General features: G+C 37.1%; 1 protein-coding gene across 1 annotated transcript in view; it reads left to right on the top strand.

Moving 5' to 3' along the window:
* The window catches only part of LOC117987167 (uncharacterized), an 80,210-nt gene that overhangs the window by 4,351 nt on the left and 53,344 nt on the right, over window positions 1-22,515 (top strand). Inside the window, exons 4-16 of the mRNA XM_034974126.2 lie at window positions 369-689; window positions 2,124-2,307; window positions 5,400-5,638; window positions 6,800-6,989; window positions 7,335-7,524; window positions 8,182-8,285; window positions 8,664-8,840; window positions 10,247-10,434; window positions 11,093-11,260; window positions 12,062-12,208; window positions 12,992-13,055; window positions 13,728-14,018; window positions 20,147-20,667. Of these exons, the coding sequence (XP_034830017.2) occupies window positions 369-689; window positions 2,124-2,307; window positions 5,400-5,638; window positions 6,800-6,989; window positions 7,335-7,524; window positions 8,182-8,285; window positions 8,664-8,840; window positions 10,247-10,434; window positions 11,093-11,260; window positions 12,062-12,208; window positions 12,992-13,055; window positions 13,728-14,018; window positions 20,147-20,667 (2,784 nt within the window). The remainder of the gene's footprint in view (window positions 1-368; window positions 690-2,123; window positions 2,308-5,399; window positions 5,639-6,799; window positions 6,990-7,334; window positions 7,525-8,181; window positions 8,286-8,663; window positions 8,841-10,246; window positions 10,435-11,092; window positions 11,261-12,061; window positions 12,209-12,991; window positions 13,056-13,727; window positions 14,019-20,146; window positions 20,668-22,515) is intronic.

Raw genomic sequence — 22,515 nt, 5'->3', positions numbered from 1 at the left:
CCTGTTGCTGTTATCAATATCGAGCAAAAACGAGCATTATATTATTTTTATGCATAATGTGTTTGATTTATCGTGCAAAATGTCGCACTTGACTGGTATTTTTTTCGTAGTGTATTATTATTACATGTATCTACCGGATAGCTGTATCCGGTAGGAATTTTAATTTGTGTATCTGGCATTTTATTTTTTACGTCATTGCATTGGTTGTATTTTCATTGATCCATTTTGTTTTGTGTTTGTTTTGTGTTTCCATTGATGTTTCATTGTGTTAATCTGTATAATATTATTTCATTGATGTTTCATTGTGTTAATCTTTATAATAATATTTCATTGATATTTCATTGTGTTACTTTATTTCATGATTTTAGGAATTATAAAGACGACGTATACGCCATTACGCCGATTATGTCTACATACCTTCTGGCTCTTATTGTAGCTGAATACGAATCTATTACTGATAACAATGAAACTGATAAATTTGATTATGAGGTTATTGCAAGACCAGGAGCATTCACTCCTGTTAACCAGGGAAATTATTCGTTGGTTACTGGCAAGAAACTAACAGAAGTAATGAATGAACTTACTGGTATAAATTACTTTGAAATGGAAAATATAATTAAGATGACTCACGCGGCTATCCCAGACTTCTCTGCTGGTGCTATGGAAAATTGGGGATTGATAACTTACAGGTAAGTGAAATAGCGCTTTACAAGGATAAGTGTATCTGGCACCGCCAATCTGTATAATCTGGTTTTGTATAGAATATCTAATCCATTCTATAGAATACCTACAAAATTCAGGCAATGGCAATAGCAAAATCACGAAATAGATCATATCAGACTAGGTATTCTATAGAATGACTGAATCATATACATAACCGGTAGCAAGAAGGATTACTTCTGCAAATTAAATCACTAGTTTCACCAGCTCAGGGTGTGTTGTCAATCAGTCACTGTTTTAAACATTTTTTATATTTCTACTTACTTATTTAAGTTTAAGTTAGTCAGTTGTATATAGTTAAAAGTATGTAATATTAAGTATCAATAATTTATGTTAACGCATTAGGCCTGTAATGATAGTTTTAAGTTGTCTAATAAATAAATTAAAAAAAAAAGATTTTAACCACGCGGCTTCACCCGCCGGTAATTTTTTCTTAGCTTGGTAAAATAATAACAAGTGAATATCGGGTCGTGACACCAGGGCTCTGCCTGAAAATCAGCGCTGCAGTAGTCAAATACTGCAAAGCATGATGATGCATGATGCTGAGGCAGTAGCCCTTTCAGCTCAAACAAGACATCATTTTGATCTTAGTACTTTCGAGCTCGTAATTTTAAGTTTACCTAGTTTAAATTTTTTAAATTTTAACATTTGAGTTATATAATATGTTGTTCTATATTGTTAGAATTTTGGGGATAATTATTATTCTTATCGCTTGCCAGTATACAACGTCATGAAACAAAAGTGTAGCCATGTCAATACACCTTATTGAACATGTCGTTATACCTTTGTCAATATACGTTTCATGACAAGACGTATATTGACAAAAGTAATTATTATTGTCCGGAAGTGGATGTCATGAAAACTACAGTGTAGGCACGTCAATATACCTTATTAAATATGTCATTATATTTTTGTCAATATACGTTGCCTGAGAAGACGTATATTGACAAAGGCAATTATTACAGTTTGGAGGTGGTAACGACTTGTATTTAATACAGACGTTTTGGATGACTAGGGTTCGGTCTTTTGTCAACTATAGTTGTGTTCGTACGTTCACTATGATGCGATAGTTTTTAAGTTATGAAGTTGTTATATTGTGATTATTATTTGATTATATGATTATGAGATGAGATGTGAAGTAAAAGCATACAATGAATAAAATATGAGTTTGATGTGATTCTCGAGTATTATTACAAGGAAATATCCCCCTGAGCTTTCAATATAATATCTGTCCCGGCTGTACTCACGTGTTTAGTCGGGCTAACGTCGACTAAACACGTGAGTACAGCCGGGACAGATATTATTTAGAATGGAAATCACTCACGGTAGTTTAAACGCTAATAATATGTTGTTACTCTTGTTTTGTGAGCTGAATAAACTTTTATTTATTTATTTATGTTTAGGGAAGCATATCTTATGTACGACGAGGCGCACTCCAACGATCACTATAAACAGATCATCGCATACATCTTGTCGCATGAAATCGCTCACATGTGGTTCGGCAACCTTGTCACTTGCGACTTCTGGGACAACACTTGGCTGAACGAGGGCTTCGCTAGATACTATCAATACTTTCTCACTGACGAGGTATGACTTTGAAACTATCTACAGTTTATTGAAATGATTAAACTTAATCTTACATTTTTAGATATTATCTTTTATTTTATTAATTACTAGCTGATGCCCGCGACTTCGTCCACGTGGATTTACGTTTTTCAAAATCCCGCGGGAACTCTTTGATTTTCCGGGATAAAAAGTTGCCTATGTGTTAATCTGGATCTTCATTCCAAATTTCAGCCAACTCCGTCCAGTAGTTTTTGCGTGAAGGAGTAAGGAAGGAGGAGTAACAAACATACACACACACACACACACACACACACACATACAAACTTTCGCCTTTATAATATTAGTCGGGACTAGGGATCCCGCGACTCTGTCCGCGTGGATTAAGGTTTTTTAAAAATCCCGTGGGAACTCTGCATTTCCAGGATATTTATTTGCCTAAATCAAATTCCGGGAACTCTGTACTTACCAAATTTCATGCAAACCGGTTAACCAGATGGGCCTTTGATTATCCCGTGGGAACTCTTCGATTTTCCGGGATAAAAAGTAGCATATGCCCGTCCCTGTAAGCAAACAGCTCTTTACCAAATTTCATAAAAATCGGTTAAACTGTTGAGCCGTGAAAAGCTAGCAGACAGACAGACAGACACACTTTCGCATCAATATCCTTATTATATCAGTATCCTTATTATAAATGCGAAAGTGTGTTTGTTTGTTGGTTTGTCCTTCAATCACGTCGCAACGGTGCATTGGATTGACATGATTTTTTGCATGGATATAGATAAAGACCTGGAGAGTGACACAGGCTACTTTTTTCCCGGAAAATCAAAGAGTTCCCCCGGGATTCTAAAAATCGAAATCCTTGCGAACGAACTACTAGGTAGGTACTGCAAGTTCACTAGGTTAAGTATAAGGATACTATTATGCACAATAAGTTGACTATTTTCGTTAGGTAAAGAATTTCTTGTTTTGATTGTATGTATTAGATCATAATGGGGCTGACATGTATATTAATATAAAAGCCCCTAAATAAATAAAGAAATAGGTAATAAAAAAAAGTTGACTATGTATAAAGATCGATTTATTTCAGGCAGAGAAAACAATGGGTTTTCCAACACGCTTCATAAACGAGCAGATTCATGCAGCTTTATTGTTCGATTCGTCCGAAAGTGCGATCGCTCTCATGAATCCAGTCGGCAGTCCTGCGTCTGTGCGCGGCATGTTCTCCAGCTCAGCCATAACATATAACAAGGGAGCTGCGGTCATAAGGATGACTGAACATTTGCTCGGCATGAAGACCCACACAGCTGGACTCAGGAACTATTTAAAAGATCGGTAATTATAAACTATACAACGTTAGTTTTAGTAGGTATACGCAAAACCTGAAAGTAGTTTGTTTAGAATCAGTAACAGAATCGATTGTAATCCTTTTTACAGCGGGTTATATTTTGACCAAAAAATACTTTAAATCCTGCAAGTTTGGACACCTAGTTGAATGACCGCATGTACCAGCTGATTCGAGCCGCGCAAGCGGGAGCGCGCACGTTCGACGCTAGCTGTCCCGTTCGCTCACAGTCGCGCGCTTAGGGTGACCATGTTTTTGCGATGACAACGACTCAACACAACATGCTCATAATTTCGTAAATTTTCATTAAATATGTTTGAAATTTTGTATATTTATTCTTTACGTAAAAATATACGTGTTTTGGGTTTTTGCATTAACTAAAACTAACGTTGTATACCTAACTCTCTCGTTTGTCTCGCAAAGTATGTGAGTGAGAGTTGGCAATAACATATCGTGCAGAGTCCAGATGGCCGACTGGGTTCGTGAGAGGCATTTAGAAAGCTGCGTCGTTGAACTTACTCACTTATTAAGCTGGAAAGTCCATTATTTCGTCTACCTGAAATTACTACTTACTTAATCAAGCTAAGATATTAATCTGAAAGAAATAGTTCAAAGATTTTTGAATCCGTTTATTGGATAACTTTAAAGTTATCCAATAAAGTTTAAAGTTATCCAATAAACGGATTCAAAAATCTTCAAAAAAAAGTACGATGTCCGTCACAGTAATATAAAGCCATGCCTCGTCTGAGTCCTACTAGCTTATGCTCGCGACTTTGTCCGCTTAGACTACACTTTCAAACACCAGCCCCCCAATTGTGTAAGAATAACCATTTCATGGCTATCGCAATTGTCAAGAAATTCTGCCGTTTGATTGGTTGATTCGCTGTTTACATTTTTTCACAGCCAATCAAAGGGCAGAATTCTTGACGATTGCGATAGCCATGAAATGGTTATTCTTACACAATTGGGGGGCTGTTTTACCTTCTTACGAGTTGAATCCATACTATAATATTATATATTATTTATTATAATATTATAAATGCGAAAGTGTGTCTGTCTGTCTGTCTGTCCGTCTGTCTGTTTGTCTGTCTGCTCGCCTTTCACGGCCCATCCGTTCAACCGATTTTGACGAAATTTGGTACAGCGATAGCTTGCATCCCGGGGAAGGACATAATATGCTGCTTTTTATCCCGGAAAATCAAAGAGCTCCCACGGGATTTTTAGAAACCTAAATCCACGCGGACGAAGTCGCTGGCATCATCTAGTAATATTATAAATGAGAAAGTGTCTGTCTGTCTGTCTGTCTGCTAGCTTTTCACGGCCCAACAGTTCAACCGATTTTGATGAAATTTGGAACAGAGTTAGCTTATATCCCGGGGAAGGACATAGGCTACTTTTTATCCCGGAAAATTAAAGAGTTCCAGGGATTTTTAAAAACCTAAATCCACGTGGACGAAGTCGCGGGCATCATCAAGTTATTAATATATTTTTGGTAATGTTTGAATTTAGGTAGGTACATCTTTTTTAAATGCCAAGTGATAACATAATGTAAGTAAAATGAAATAATTGAACTATTTTTTAAGTTAAGTACAATAAGATGACTAACATCGGAATTTATGGTCAAGCTAGGGGGTTCTTTAGAGGACGATTATGACGATATACAACCTTAATGCATTGCATAAAGGTTGGATATGGCATAATGTAGAATGTATGGCCTCTAAAGAAGGCCCTATCTTGATAATTCCTGTGTAAGTATTAGGATCCATTTCAGGCAGAAAAAACAATGGGTTTTCCCACACGCTTCATAAACGAGCAAGTTCATGCAGCTTTATTAGTTGACTCATCTGAAACTGCCCATCCCCTTACAAATCCAGTTGGCAGCCCTGACTCTGTAAGCGACATGTTCTCAACCATAACTTACAACAAGGGAGCTGCTGTCATCAGGATGACGGAACACCTCCTCGGCAAGGAGACCCACACAGCTGGACTCAGGGGCTATTTAAAAGATCGGTAAAAACACAAAAAAATGTTACTACCTAGATACTTGAAAACCATCCAACCGATGTGCCCCAAATCAGAAAGGCAATAATGCGAAGATCGTGTTACAACACTAAAACAATGCATCTTCTTCTTCTTCTCGAGTTGACGGTCACCTCAAATACGGGCAGCCCAAAAAGCCGCAACCGCGATAGCTCGGTCGGTAGCCTCGTACAGGTTGTCGGACACGCAGGGCACCCAGTCATGTGCGCAATGGTCTGTCTCGGATAAGAAAGAAAGAAAGAAAGAAAGAAAGAAAGAAGAGACGTTTATTTATGCAATTGTGCCACACATTACAACTTAAAGCTAAGAGCTGGTTATTCCGCAGATGCATTCCGTATCATATCCAGAGATGAAGCCCCACCTCGCTAAGTTTTCCCTAGACCCCCCCCCCCCCCCCTGCTCTGAGGCGGTTGAGCAACTTCCAAATAATTAGACAGGCAAATTCTTTTTAGGGTTCCATACCTCAAAAGGAAAAACGGAACCCTTATAGGACCACTTTGTTGTCTGTCTGTCTGTCTGTTTGTCTGTCCGTCTGTCTGTCAAGAAACCTACGGGGTACTTCCCGTTGACCTAGAATCATGAAATTTGGTAGGTAGGTGGGTCTTATAGCTGGTATTAGGGGAAAAATCTGAAAACCGTGAATTTGTGGTTACATCACACAAAAAAAATTAAAATTAATAATTAGTATTTTCAATTTTCTAAGTAAGATAACTATATCAAGTGGGGTATCATATGAAAGGCCTGCCTGACGAGCCTGACTCGCACTTGGCCGGTTTTTTTTAGTGTAGTTAGCACTCGCCGGTTAGAAGAACACAGTGTCTCCAAGAATCTTAGGGAGTGACTCATGCCCATATTGTAACGCTTTATTCTATTTGACTTTCTGGAAAATCTAGTCTCAGTTCATTGCTTCAGCGATCCTAGAGGCACCCAACATGGCGTTTTGCTTGAAATCCCAAGTAGGTAGGCATTAAGTACTAAAGAGGCAGTAAGAAAGACAAAAAGGCTAAAATACTAAAATTAATTCATCAGATTTTTTCTTTGTGACCAACACTCTTGTTTTAGAATTTTAGTTTCATTTTCAGAACTTATTGCCTGAAACCGCTTCAAACTTTAACTTTACCTTTACTTCAGGAGCTATAAAACTGCGAAGCCGATTCATCTGTTCCAAGCACTTCAAGATGCAGCCGTGGCAGATGGGGCAATATCGCAATATGGAAATTTCTCAGTTATCGATTACTATAAAAGTTGGACTGAACAAAACGGTCACCCACTCTTATTTGTTGAAGTTAATCACCAAACGGGTGAAATGAGAATCACCCAGGTAGGTATTATTAAAATACTTCTTCATTAAAAGTGAATAAAAAAATTAAGTAAATAAAATAATATTATTTCCGATATTAGCGTGTTGATCATCATCATCATCATCATCATCATCATGATCGACCCATGCAGGTTTCCTCACGATGTTTTCCTTCACTGTTAAAGCGAGTGATATGCAAATAGCTCCGAAAAGTTAGAAGTGTGTTCCCGGAATCAAACCCCTGACCTCCCGAATAGGAGGCGGACGTCCTAATAACCACTAGGCAATCACGGCTCAGTTGATACCTACTGTCAAATAATACAATTTTATGAATTTGAATAATCTCGGAAATTTGTGTATTTCCAGCGCCGTTTCAGCATTAATACTGGCTACGCTACAAAGAACTTAAACTATATCGTGCCAATTACCTTCTACACTGCTTCAAACCCTGACTTCAATGATCTCAAGCCGTCGGACATTCTCACCGAATCCGTTTCTGTTATCAACCGTGGCTCTGTTGGTGACGAGTGGGTCATCTTCAACAAACAACAAACAGGTACCTAAATAATTATCATGTTTAACAAAACGAAACGAACAAAACGAAATTGAAGCTATTTTATTTATCCTCAATTTGATGTTTTTTTTTCACTTTTTATTCCTTACTTACCTATCTGTCGTCTAATTTTTATATTTATACATATACATATCTACGTACTATATTATGTGTATTTACTTTATTTAATTAGTACACCCCTTCCGGTTTCTTTAATTTTTATAATATCCTCTACCCTAAGGTTGCCTGGAAGAGATCGCTATTTTAGCGATAAGGCCGCCTATTGTACTTACAAACATCTTTATTATATTTTTATTGTTTTGGTTTTGGTGTACAATAAAGAATATTTTACTTTTTACTTAACTTTACAAATCCTTAATTCTATTTTTATTATCATCATACTCATCGATTCAAAATAATATGAATACCTACTTTGAATTTGGAATTTATTTATATTAATTAATCCGCGTAGAATATAAATTCATTCATTATGAGTTTATTCAGATCATTAGGTATTTTGTTTTTATCTCAAAATCAGAAAAAAACCAGATCAATATCAAAAATTACTCACACTATATTATAAAAATCTATTTTTGATATTGTTTTTAACTTATAAATATTTTTTTTTTTAATTTTTGTAAAATCTTTAATTGATTTCAGGTTTCTACAGAGTCACCTATGATGATTACACTTGGAATCTAATAATTATTGCACTACGCGACAACCAGACCAGAACAGCTATTCATGAATATAATAGAGCACAGGTCAGATATTTGGAGTACTGATAAATTATTATTAGAATATTATAAACCTAGGGTGTAAACCAGAACGCTAGCAGAAACTTAAGCGTTATTGTTATAACTTATACTACCTAAACACAATCCAATAAATATTTGCCTCATTTTGTAGTTTTAGTGATTTAGTATCTTTCAACCCCGAGCATTTCGCCAATGAAAGTGTATAAATTTGTTAGCGATTCTCACAAATTGATATAGTTTTAGATTTATTTATGTAGTTTGATTTTATTTTGATTTATAACGATGGGGCTGGCATAAAGATTATCTGTAAAAGCCCCTTATAAAATGTCAGATTTTAAAAAAAAAAACCCCCCAAAACATGTAATATTTTAAATATGATTGCAGATTGTGAACGACGTCTTCCAATTCGCTCGCGCGGGCATCATGTCGTACAACAGAGCCTTGAACATTCTCTCGTTCCTTAAAGAGGAGACTGCTTACACTCCCTGGGTGACGGCTGTTACCGGTTTCAACTGGCTTCAGAACAGGCTCGTCGGTACCAAATACCAGCCTCTACTTGAGGTAAACTTTATTCCGTCATAATATTCATCTATACTTTATCTCTCTCTCTCTCTCTCAGGTCGCTTCTTCATTGCTGAAGATCGTGGTGTGGCAAACTGCCCTCGAATGGATTATCTGTTTCCACCGGCTTCTGTTGGTAGCCATTTTAACGATGTGATTAAATCCACACCTGCTGGACTCCTTTAGCTGGTCGAACCACCTAGTTGGTGAGCGGCCTCTCGCTCTTTTGCCCTCAGTGTTGCCCGTCACTATTAGCTTTTCTAAGCTGTCGTCCCCCCCGCCGCCATATGATGTGGCTGAAATATGAGAGCAGTCGTTGGTAACATTATGGAGGAGAGTCGAGTCTATACTCTATAGTCTATACTATACTACTAAATAAAATTGAGGTTTTAACTGTCTGAACGGGCTAATCTTCTAAACGGCTGAACGTATTTCGACGGGACTTTCACATATAAGTAGAGGATTAACCAAGGAGTAATATAGGCTATTTTTTAACCGGCTTTAAAAAAGCAGTTGTGTATTTCTACTTAAAATCTCCGAGATTTCTGAACCGATTTGCGTAATTTTTATTTTAATCGATAGAGAAAATTTGCGACACTATCCCATAAAAAAATTGGATTAAAACTCCTCAATTCTGATGCTGAACAGGACCTGACCACCAAAACTGATGGGATTTAGAAACTGTCAGTTATAAATTTATATTGGAGGTTCCTACCAAGTACCAAGTAAAGACTTTTTGAACTCGAGAATCCAACTCCTCAGGTCTGACCTGACTACTGATTCGCTAACTCAGTATCTAACACTGAATAATAGCCACCGAGTTAATTTGACGTAAATATTTAATCCATTGAAGGTTTTCTACAAAAAAATAATTTAATATCACTCAGTGAAGCAGCAATGTAGAACTAATCAATGTCAAAGGAGCCCGGTGGCTATCATTCATTGTTAGACACTGAGTTAGTGAATCAGTAGGCTGATGCTGTAAGAAATTGCATTCCTAAATCGTGGTGATGCCACGGGATTTTAAAGACGATATTTGGAACTGCGCTAAGTACCTTGCATCCCGCGGACGTGCTTCTACGGATAGGCTTCTTCTGGAAAACCAAAAGTTCCCACGGGATTTTCAAAAACCTAAATCCAAGCGTATGAAGTCGCGGACATTAGCTAGTTGTTTATATTATTGTGTTCGTTAACAGATTTTCGTCTCAAAAACAGATAGCATAGACCGTTTGTTACATTGTGAGCAGTTTTTGAAAATCATTAAAAAAAACAACAAGTTGTTTGTTTAAGTATTTGTTGTTCCAAACATTTTCTAAACTGGACAACGAATTCGTATTCGAAAGGATGTCAAGAACGTAAAAATACTTTTTCGTAAAATATGACTTAAGTACTTTACAAAATTACAGAAACTGATAGTAGATTGGGCAGCAAAGGTAATGGGAGAGTTGACGTACAGCCCAATTGCGGGCGAAAGTTTCATGAGGTCCTTCCTGAGGTACCAGATAGCTCCGCTGATGTGCAGGCTGAATGAAAGAGATTGCCGGGATTCTGCGCGGACACAGTTGCGCGCTCTTGTCGCTAACCCAGCTGCAGAGTAAGTACGAATATCTCTTAAGTACTTAAGTACGAGTATCTCTTAAGTCAAAGTATCAGCTTGATGCATTGGATTCGGTAGACCGTCGCGCTAGAAGACTCATTGGTGACGAAGCGCTGGTCAATTCTAAACTTCAAAATTTGGCAGCGTAAAGTTGCCTGTCTTTTTTTAGGATTCCGTAGTCAAATGGCAAAAAACGGAACCCTTATAGATTCGTCATGTCTGCCTGTCTGTTTGTCTGTCCGTCCGTATGTCACAGCCACTTTTCTCCGAAACTATAAGAGCTATACTGTTGAAACTTGGTAAGTAGATGTATTCTGTGAACCGCATTAAGATTTTTACACAAAAATAGAAAAAAAAACCAATAAATTTTGGGGTTCCCCATACTTAGAACTGAAACTCAAAAATTTTTTTTCATCAAACCCATACGTGTGGCTTATCTATGGATAGGTCTTCAAAAATGATATTGAGGTTTCTAATCCTTTCCTGTCCAAAGTTGCCTGTCTATTGGTGTTTTACAGGATACTTTTCGACCTGGTCCCTCCTTCACCTTTCGTCTGCTCCGTTTACTAGTTTCACCATTAATAAATTGTGAGTTTTCATTTCAGCAGTCCGATTAGAAGCTTCACCTTAAAACAATCTTGTTTATTATTTCCAGGGTCCCAGTGAATAGTCGTCATTGGGTATACTGCAACGGCCTTCGTGAAGGAACCGGCGAGGACTTCAATTTCCTGTGGAACCGTTACCTCAATCACAACGTATACACTGAGAAAATTTTGATCCTTCAAAATATCGGATGCACTACGGACCCTGAGTCACTTAACGCGTACGTTTTTTAGCGTTGTTGGAATTTAAAAAATCCAATGTTTTTCTAAAACCAATGTCCCTGTTTTAGATTTTTTTAAGTAAGAAAACACTCAATATTCCAGCGTTAATCTAATTTAGCGTTTAAACAATCGTAAGTTAATATAATTGCTTTAGGAAACTCGATCTTTGGTGTTAGGTATATCTAGAGTCATATAAATTTCATTAAAAATTATGGTAGATGATGTTGTTAGTTGTGTAAAAAAGCTGACGGAACTCTACACCGATTGTGGCCAGACACGCACCTGAACTCACTCGCCATATTGGCTCTGTGACAACTGTCATTTCAAGGTCCTTAATTTAAGGGTGAATCCCATAGAGATATCCTTGGTGAATCGAAATTTTGACATGACAGTTACAGACAGACACATAAATAATGGCAGGTGAATTTCAAAAAATTTCATAAATTTAAGCCACGACTGCAAAACAACATGCGACTTTCTTTTTCTTAAAATAGAAGATTTTTACTATTAAATGGCACATATATCATCTGGGGCACGCGTCCATACAATTTCTGTCCATCTCCTTTATGCATTGTACAGGGTGTAACCAAAACAAAGACGAAGACAGGTGATAGTGCTGATGATTACTGATATGATACCACAAAAAAAAAACTCGAAAAATGTATTAAAAACCTATAATTTTGTAAAAGTTTACGATATATTGCAATTAAAACATTTTTCCATTCAATTTCCCGATTGCCATATCAACCTGTCGGTATATTATATTCTAGTAATATAATTATATGTTTGTTATTTGACAGGTTCCTTACAAATATAATTAAGAATGAAACGGAAATCCGACCTCAAGATTACAACTCTGCCTTCAACAGCGCATTGACTGGCAACGAAGAAAACACTGAAATCGTCCTGCAGTTCATACAGAACAATACAGTGGAGGTTTTACAGGCGTAAGTTGTTAGATATAACTACTTTTTAGAGTTCCGTACCTCAAAAGGAAAAACGGAACCCTTATAGGATCACTTTGTTGTCTGTCTGTCTGTCTGTCTGTCAAGAAACCTACAGGGTACTTCCCGTTGACTTAGAATCATGAAATTTGGCAGGTAGGTGGGTCTTATAGCTGCCTTTAACGGAAAAATCTGAAAACCGTGAATTTAGGGTTAGATCACACAAAAAAAATTAAATTGTGGTCATGAACTAATAATTAGTATTTCAACATTCGAAGTAAGATAACTATATCAAGTGGGGTTTAATATGAAAGGGCTTTAATTGTGCATTCTAAAACAGATTTTTATATATTTTTATGCATCATAGTTTTTGAATTATCGTGCAAAATGACAAAAAAATACGACCGCAGTACGGAACCCTCAGTGTGTGAGCCTGTCTCGCACTTGGCCGGTTTTTTTTATTCATTACTAGCTGTCCTGCCCCGGCTTCACTCGGGTGGAGTTTAGAAAATTGAGGGGGAGGTTGAATTAAATTTTTCTCTCCGTAAGAACCATCCTCGTACTTTAAGAAATATTATAAAAGAAGAATTAGCGAAATCGGTCCAGCTGTTCTCGAGATTTGCGATGTTCTCGAGCAACACATTAAGTGATTCATTTTTATATTATAGAGACTATGAGAGATGACTAGATGATGCCGCGATTTCGTCATTCTCTAGTAGTGCTTTTACATGTTTCTTAGACGAAGGCGAGGGCAAAAGCTAAAAATAAAACAAAATTTGTTCACAGCCTCAAGACGTCTGCACTTACCAATACTCTTGCCAGATTGCGTTCAGATACAGATATCGATGCGGTAAGTAATTCAATAGAATATTATATGTAAACGAACTACCGCGATTGGGCTACCTCAATTAATTCTTTAATTTTTTTAAATATCGTGTACCTGCACTTCGTGAAACGTGAAGCGAACCGTGGCTTAGCAGTCAGAGCGTCGCGTCGGGCGCAAACCTAGAAGACGTAGGTTCGAATCCTGCCGGTCCGCAATTTTTGATATGTATTTAAAATTATCATCAATAAAAATAATTTGATTTTGATTTTTTAAATTGAAATTTTCAAACTTTATTAAGTAACTTCAAAATTAACAAGTCGTAACTTGTGCAACCCAAAGCGGCATTTATTTCGAGCAGATTTACTTTAACCACCTGTACCTACTATAAGATTTTACGTCTCACCAAACGTTGCTAGAATTCGAGAATCGAAACACAATAACATCAAAGTAAAATGGACCTACAGAGCCTTGAATTTAAGTCAAAAATTCAATGCCACTCATTTTAATTTCGCAAGGTTTCCGCTTGGAGCGCTGGCTGTAGATGTGTAGACAAACTTGAGCTTTAAAACAAGGCGTTTAAGATCCAGTTTACTATAACGCAGAAGTGTTTCGACTCTCGAATTCTAGCAACGTTTGGTGTGACGTAAAATCTTATACTACGGGTACTGATAAACTAATGTTTAATATTCATTTCAGTTCGATAAATGGGCAAAAGAAACGCTAGAAGCTGAGGTATACGCTAGCATAACAAATAGTATCAAATCAGCTCGCGAGGGACGTCAGTGGTACACCACGATTGAAGATGATCTCAATAAATACTTCGAGAATAAGGACGAGGACATCACCACCACTAGCTCCACAACAGCGCCCGTGACTAGTGCCAGCACGGTGACAGCGCCTGCTTTGCAAGAACCGTCAACTCCTAAAATTCCTGATTCGGCGATTACGTCAACACTATCAGTTGTTGCATTGACAGTGGCAGTCATTGTAAATATTGTTGTATAAGCGTTATCTTTTACTACAGTCATCATCATCATCAACCGATAGACGTCCACGGTCTTGCGCCGCCTGAATCCAGCGGCTCCTTGCGACTCGTCTGATATCTTCCGTCCACCTAGTGGTCTTCCAACGCTGCGCATTCTGGTGCGAGGTCGCCATTTCAGCACCTTGGGACCTTAACGTCTATCGGTTTTTCAAACTATGTGCCCTACCCATTGCCACTTCAGCTTCGCAAGTAATAGTAGTTTAATACAGTAGCTGGCAGAAAATATTGTACATCGACCTTTAGAAAGAGATTTCGGTGTAGAGCGTTGTCACTGTCACTCATACCTATTCACTCACACACTCACATTGTATGAGTGACAGCTCTACATTTTGCCGGTCTCAACGACAGAGACAACGCTCTACGAAACCGCTATCTCTTTCCAAAGGTTGATGTACAAATTACAATATTTCCTGCTGGGTACTGTAGTTATATTAAACTGGTAAGTCGCTGAAAAATTTTTTTTTTTTTTAAATGTGACATAGTATCTGGGTCATGTTAATAAATGTAATTGTTAGTTTTAGGGCTAATTTTCAATCGCTAACTAGTTAGGCATGGTTTAAAAGTTGATTTATATTGCAACGAAACTTTTGGTGGTAAGAGTCCTACCGTACGATCTTACTATAAAAACTTTAGAGGTGGTTTAAACTGTCATTTAACACGTGTATTGTACCAATAGATTGCTGTTTAAATACCGCGCCTAAAGTTTTTGTAATTTAACTGAAAAATAAATTTGATGTAGGTATACAAAATAACAACTTTGTATTAAAATCTTGCACCAAGCTTAAAATTCGTAAATTTTGGGGGTTGAAAAATCAGTTCTTTAAACAATAAAAATTATGGCTGTAATAAATAAAGTAGCTTTGATCATGGAGCAACCAGCTCTAAAGAGTATAAGTACGACGTGTTTTTGAGCAAACTGTTAACTGTAGGTATAAAATATAATGATGTAAATAAAAGTTTGTTTTGTTTTAATTTAATAAATTATTTTTCTAACCGTCGGTAAGTAGATTTTTTTTTAAATTCAGATACAAGTTAGCCCTTGACTGCAATCTCACCTGGTGGTAAGTCACCACTTAATGCAGTCTAAGATGATAGCGGGCTAACCTGGAAGGGGTATGGCAGTTTTTATTAAACCCATACCCCTTTGGTTTCTACACGGCATCGTACCGGAACGCTAAATTGCTTGGCGGCACGGCTTTGCCGGTAGAGTGGTAACTAGCCACGGCCGAAGCCTCCCACCAGACCAGACCAGAAATTGAGAAATTATAAAATTCCAAACCCCTGCCAGGAATCGAACCCGGGACCTCCCACTAATAAGACCACAGCGCTCACCACTGCGCCAGGGAGGTCGTCAAATATTACTAATGAAACCTTTCACCTATGCATCGTTGACGTATGAAAATATAAAGTGCATCACAAAAGCTGAAAAAGAGGGGCGTTACTCGAGCAGTTGGTGTCACATAAAAGAGCTCTGACCTTGGACTTGCGCAGTGTGTGATTTATCAATTTGATACATGACGTCCGCCATTTCGTTCGCGTAGATTTAGGTATTTAAAAATCCCGTGGGGGCTCTTTGATTTTCCGGGGTAAATAATAGCCTATGTATGTCCTTCCCTGGAATGCAAGCTATCTCTGTACCAAATTTTGTCAAAATCGGTTGAACGGATGGCCCGTAAAAGGCTAGCAGACAGACACACTTTCGCATTTATAATATTAGTATGGATTTGGTGGTCCCAGAGTGAACTAGAATGAGAAAATTCTCAGTTTGACACTAAATCGACGATGAGTTAAATTTTAGGCTATGGGTGACGTGAAATCAAAGAAAAATAAGCGATTCTTATGCCTAATTTCACCAAGCAAATTAATCATGGTTTAGTTAACATACTTTGTATCTCTCCTTTTTGAAAATTGCGTATGTCATCTGCCAAAAAGGGATAGCATTACAAATGCTTGGTGAAATTGGGTCTTGGGCTACCTGTAGGTAACATATTTTGACGCCTGGCAGTGACGTCAGAGCCTGGGTGCTTTGTTACAAGTTGCCTAACTGTCGTAAACTGTGGTGGTACGAAAAGAGGCTCTACAGTAGGGGTGTCTATTGCAACCGTCTATCGGTTCATCAATCATTCAGTTAATCTTTCGTTTACCGTACAGTAGGTAAGTTCTACTGCAGTCCTCTAGAGCTTTTCTAAGCTGAAACCGACGATGGACAGACCAGAAGCAGTTCTTCAGGACGGTGGAACATAAAATCCTAGATGATAAAACTGTAATAGGGGATAATTTTTTTATCCCTTACTCGGGGAGAAAATGTCTCTGCCCGTGCTTACTCTGCAGCACCTATATAAGTAAGATAGATAAGATAAAGATAAATTTATTTGGCACAAAAATAAATATAACATAATATGTTTACATAACAAGACGTCGGAAATATCTGAGAACCTGGCTTAATGACGTCATGCAACTTGCAGGCGTTGGCAACGGCACTGGCACTGGTAATGGCAACGGTACTGGTAGAACGTAGTGTTCATATCCTTATTGGATACTTACTGGATAGGCGAAAATGGGCGAGTTGCGGGGAAGCGCGAGGGGAAGCGTATTCCAACGAGATGCGCAGATATTTCCGACGGATTATAATTCCAGTTTACGGTGAGAAGTAAGTAATTTAAATTTTAATATTGGCATGACCATGGAACCCGGTTCCTGAAACTCATTAAATCTATCTATAGGATCTAGTATTTGGATTGGATTGGATTTAAAGATTATAAAGCCACAAAGTATTAAAAGATAATATTATTATTTATGTTTTTATTGCTTGAATTTCTATATTATATATAGACAATTTTGACGCATGTTATGACTATTTAGATAACTTATTGTTATCATAATATTATCAGAATTCCTCATAATTATGTCCAGTAAACCTTGTGAAATTGGCAATGAATACAAGACTTATCAAAACGTACAGAAATCAAATCCATACTTCCATACTTAATATTATAAATGCGGAAGTGTGTCTGTATGTCTGTCTGTCTGCTAGCTTTTGTACGGCCCATCCGTTCAACCGATTTTGACGAAATTTGGTACAGTAAAGCTTGCATCCCGGGAAAGGACATAAGCTACTTTTTATACCGGAAAATCAAAGAGTTGTCACGGGATTTTTAATAAACCTAAATCCACGTGGATGAACGCGTGGGCATCATCTAGTTAACATTTATTATTCTATAGATTTCATCGGCGATTAATAAGCTAACTTAAGTAGGTACCCATACTTAGTAGAAGTTTTGAATGATAAGCTTATGTTCTGATCTGGAGAGGTCTTTCTTAAGATGACATTATGACATAATCCTTGTAAAAACAGAAGTGATGAAGCAAGTTGGTCCACCGTTTTAGGTTTCCGTAGTAAACAAGTTTTTAGAGTAAAAATCGATACGAATGTCGGAAACGCCAATATTGACCGGACTATAATATTTTATTTTTTATTTTATTTATTTTATATCTAATTAGAACGGCAGTGCCACTTACACTAACTAGATGATTAATAATAAATTTAAATACAAATAAAGGTACAAGAAAAAATACATAAAATACAAAACGATAAAAGATCAAAGGATTTTGAATATGTACGCTGAGAACATTGAATGACATATTCATGCAATGCTCTCAGCGTACTTCAGTAACTCCCGAACCAGTATTATAGACCCATCATTAAATGGGTCCCATTGAGCATTATTGTCCAAAAGCGCGTTGAACGATGCTAATGAACGGGGTATAGGTGACATAGATCTAGTAACAGTGCGATGATGTGGGACCACGAAAAGTTTATTTTTTCGTGGACGAAGATTACTATTGGGATCAGGGACACGTATGCGACACAGTTGGTCATGAAGTTCTGGAGCATTAACATAATTTATATCCCGTAGTGTGCAATAAGCTTGATGAACTGACCGGCAGCGATGAATTAATGCACCTACCTCATTGCCAGCTCGAACTGTTGTCCATATGAGTGAGTTGGACAGGGTTTACAGGTATTACTAGCTGATGCCCACGACTTCGTATGCGTGGATTTAGGTTTTATAAATCCCATGGAAACTCTTTGATTTTCCGGGATAAAAATTAGCCTATGTCACCCTCCAGGTCTTAAACTAGGTATACCCATGTAAAAATCACGTCGATCAATCCGTTGCGACGTGATTGAAGGACAAACCAACAAACCAACAAAAAAAAACACACTTTCGCATTTATAATGAGGGTACTGATACAGTGTGAAAAAAAACCATGTAGGTACCTACCTACCTACTTACCTACCTATCTATTTTATGTCCAATTCTAAAATTTCAAGTGATCTAATGTAAGTACCTAATAATATTATAATCATCCCAAAATTATGATGTTAGATAAGATAACAAGGATTACAGAAATAATATTAATGATAAGTCACCGATTAAAAAAATATAATCAATTTGTTCAGTTTAACACGAACCAGCGAAAAAATGGTAAGTCCATAATTTTGTTTAATTTCTATTAGTAACAACAATACAATTATACAAATCTTATAAAAGAAAATGTATAGTGAATAGGTATTTGAAATAATTAGGGCTTTACAAGCGGTTGTAGAAAAATAAAATGTGCAAGATTCTATTTTTGAAAATGGTCGGCAAAAGGATTTTATCTTATCATGTACTAAATAAAAAACAGACATTTTAATCTATGGCACTAACTACTTGGTACTTTAAAACTCGATAAAAAACGACGGCCTCAAAACAGCCATTTTAAATAGACCTAGCTTATGCTCGCGACTTCGTCCCCGTGGATCACACAGATTTAAAACAACTATTCACCCTCTTAGCGGTTGAATTTTCAAAAATCCTTTCTTAGCCGATGCCTACGTCATAATAGCTATCTGCATGCCAAATTTCAGCCCGATCCGTCTAGTAGTTTGAGCTGTGCGTTGATAGATCAGTCAGCCAGTCAGTCAGTCACCTTTTCCTTTTACATATTTTTAGATTTGAACGAAAATGATTGCAATCTTGGAAGTAGAAATCAGCTTAGCTTATAATATTGTAATAGTCTAGATCTAGAGGCAAGGTCAATTTAATAAGTAGGTATAGGCCGGCTTATAGCACAAGACGTAAAGGAATAAATCCGAAAACCATGAATTTGTGATTACATCACGAAAAAACCGGTCAAGTGCGAGTCAGACTCACCCAATGAGAGTTCCGTACTACAATCGTATTTTACACGACATTTTGTACGTTAAATCAAAAACTATCATGTATAAAAATAAATAAAAATCTGTTTTAGAATAAATAATAATAATAAATAAAATAAAAATCTTTTTTATTCAAATAAACTTTTACAAGTACTTACTTTCGAATAGTCGGATGCATCTACCACTGGTTCGGAATGCCTTTCCTACCGAGAAGAACCACCAAGAAACTCGGCGGTTGCTCTTTTCAACAGGTAAAATTCCCTTTCATATTATGATACCCCACTTGATATAGCAATCTTACTTTGAATGTCGAAAATAGCAATATTTGAATATTTGTTCTAATATTATTAATTTTTTCCTTGTGATGTGACCACAAATTCACGGTTTTCAGATTTTACCCCTAATGTCTGATAACAGCCCTACCTACTTATCTGCCAAATTTCATGATTCTAGGTCAACGGGAAGTACCCTTTAGGTTTCTTGACAGACCGACAGACAGACCGACAGACAGACAGACAGACAGACAGACAGACAGACAGACAGTCTAAAACAAAGTGATCTTATAAGGGTTCCAATTTTTTCCTTTTGAGGTACGAAACCCTAAAAAAGAATTAAAATGTGTTCATGAACAAATAATTAGTATTTAGAATTTTCAAAGTGAGATACTAAGTGGGTAGGTAGGTATATGAAAGGGCTTTACTTGTACATTCTAAAACAGGTTTTTAATTATTTTATGCATTATAGTTTTTGATTTATCGTGCAAAATGTCGAAAGAATACGACTGTTGTACGGAACCCTCGCACTTGACCGGTTTTTTTCGTATAAAAATACGATACTTAATTGAAATTCTTATCTTACTTTTAGACACTCCGCTGGTTTGTGCTCATATTTGGGGCAACGATTCTCCAGAGTATATCAGCCCGTAGCCCCATACCAGTTTCAGAGGAAAATGAATGGGAGGAATTTGCGAGGATGATGCGCAACCCTGAATACCGACTGCCAACTACCACCAGACCAACTAAATACAGTATAGTCCTAACACCACATTTCGAGACGTTACCAGAATCATATGACAAGCCCTTTACCTTCGATGGTTTTGCAATCATTTACATAATTGCCACCGAGCCTAATGTTACAGAGATCGTTATGCATTGTAACGACCTGACTATAGATAAGTTGAATGTATTCTATGATGAAGATACTACTTTGCCATTGAAAAACGACAACTTTACATGTGTGATGCCGTACAGTTTCTTGAGGATTGAATTGGCGGAACCATTGGAACAGGACCGAGAGTACATGATCACAACTATTTATAAAGGGAACTTGCAAACTAATATGCGGGGCTTTTACAGGAGTTGGTATAGAGACTCAAGTGGAGTAAGGTAAGAAACGCGTGAGAACTATACGCTTAGTATAAAATTTTACGTTTCAATAACGTTGCTAGAATTCGAGAGTCAAAACACAATAACGTCAAATTGGGTATTTTCCTACTTTTGAATTTGATAAATATTATTACTTACTTTATTATAAACTAGGATAAAAATAATGACGTACGCTGAAAAAAATATTAAAATCCAACAATTATTTACAAAGTTACAGGCATTTTAATTTTGGAGTGGGAGGGTATCCCTTTCTCGCAAAACGAAAATTTGTATGAAACCGCACGAAGCTACTATGGCATTAGTACGGTGTGACGTCAAAATGCTATATCGCTATCTCTGTCTAATCAGAAATATTTAAATGCCTATAACTTTTTTGTTATTTGATCGATTTAATTAGTTTTTTCAGTTTACGTCTTTATTTTTATTCTAGTTTATAATAAAGTAATAAAAAAATTCGAGTCAAATACCGAATTAAAATGGACCTAACGAGCCTTGAATTGAAGTCAAAAATTCAATGCCAATGATTTTAATTTCGCAACGTTTCCGCTTGGAGCGCTGGCTGTAGATGTGTAGACAAATTTGAGCTTATAAAAAAAGGCAGTTAAGATCCAGTTTACTATAAAGCGGAAGTGTTTCGACGCTCGAATACTATCAACGTTGGTGAGACAAAATCTCGTACTAAGCGTACTGTAGCTACACTTCTTACGTGTTTTTCTGTACAAACGTATTACACTAGGAACCAAAAGCTTAATTTGCTGTAATCAGCTAAACAGGTCAAATATGTATGGTGCAACATGCAGCATGCGATATGCACTGCTAAAAATGCAGGAAAAGCCAGCCACCAAGCAAGCATGACGTGAATTTGACGACCTCCCTGGCGCAGTGGTAAGCGCTGTGGTCTTATTAGTGGGAGGCCTCGGCCGTGGCTAGTTACCACCCTACCAGCAAAGCCGTGCCGCCAATCGATTTAGCGTTCCGGTACGATGCCGTGTAGAAACCAAAGGTGTATAGGTTAAATAAAAACTGCCATACTCCTTCCAGGTTAGCCCGCTCCCACCTTAGATTGCATCGTCACTTACCATCAGGTGAGATTGCAGTCAAGGGCTAACTTGTATCTGAATAATAAAAAAAAAAGCAATACGCACCACACAAATCCCAAAACACACTCAACGCACGTTTCGCCCCGACACCAGAGCATCCTCAGAAGATGTAGACCTTACAATGCACAATTGCAATTGTGCATCATATAGATTTGATCTGTTTCAGCGGATTATCTAACAAATGAAGTTTTTGGTTCCTTCATGGATTTCCACAAAATAACGCCTGCTTCTATACAACAAACGTATTAGAATAGAATAGAATAGAATGTTTTTTTATTCATGTAAACTTTTTAAAAGTGCTTATGAATAGTCAGGTAGTTTTAATTTACCACTGGTTCGGAATGCCGTTCCTACCGAGAAGAACCAGCAAGAAACTCGGCGGTTGCTCTTTTTAATTTTTCAATTTACAATGTTATTATACCGTAATATACAAGCCATTGCAGCCCCGTGCATTGCTGGAGCGAGTCAAATCCAAGCTTTTTTATCGTTTACATAGTCTGCGACTGTATAATATGCTTTTTTTAGGAGCATACTTTTAACACATTTTTTAAACTTGTGTAAAGGCAAGTCTAAAATTGGTTGTGGAATTTTATTATAAAATATTACACTCATTCCCATAAATGACTTTCGCACCTTCCAGAGGCGGAGCGCAGGAGTATTAGAATAGAATAGAATAAAATAAGTATATTTTTATTCAAGTAAACTTTTACAAGTGCTTTTGAATCGTCACTAGTTTAATTTACCACTG

This window comes from Maniola hyperantus, chromosome 12 (genome assembly GCF_902806685.2).
Source record: "Maniola hyperantus chromosome 12, iAphHyp1.2, whole genome shotgun sequence".
NCBI lineage: Eukaryota > Metazoa > Arthropoda > Insecta > Lepidoptera > Nymphalidae > Maniola > Maniola hyperantus.
Note: the sequence above shows the minus strand (reverse complement) of the source record. Positions and strands in the feature narration are given on the sequence as shown.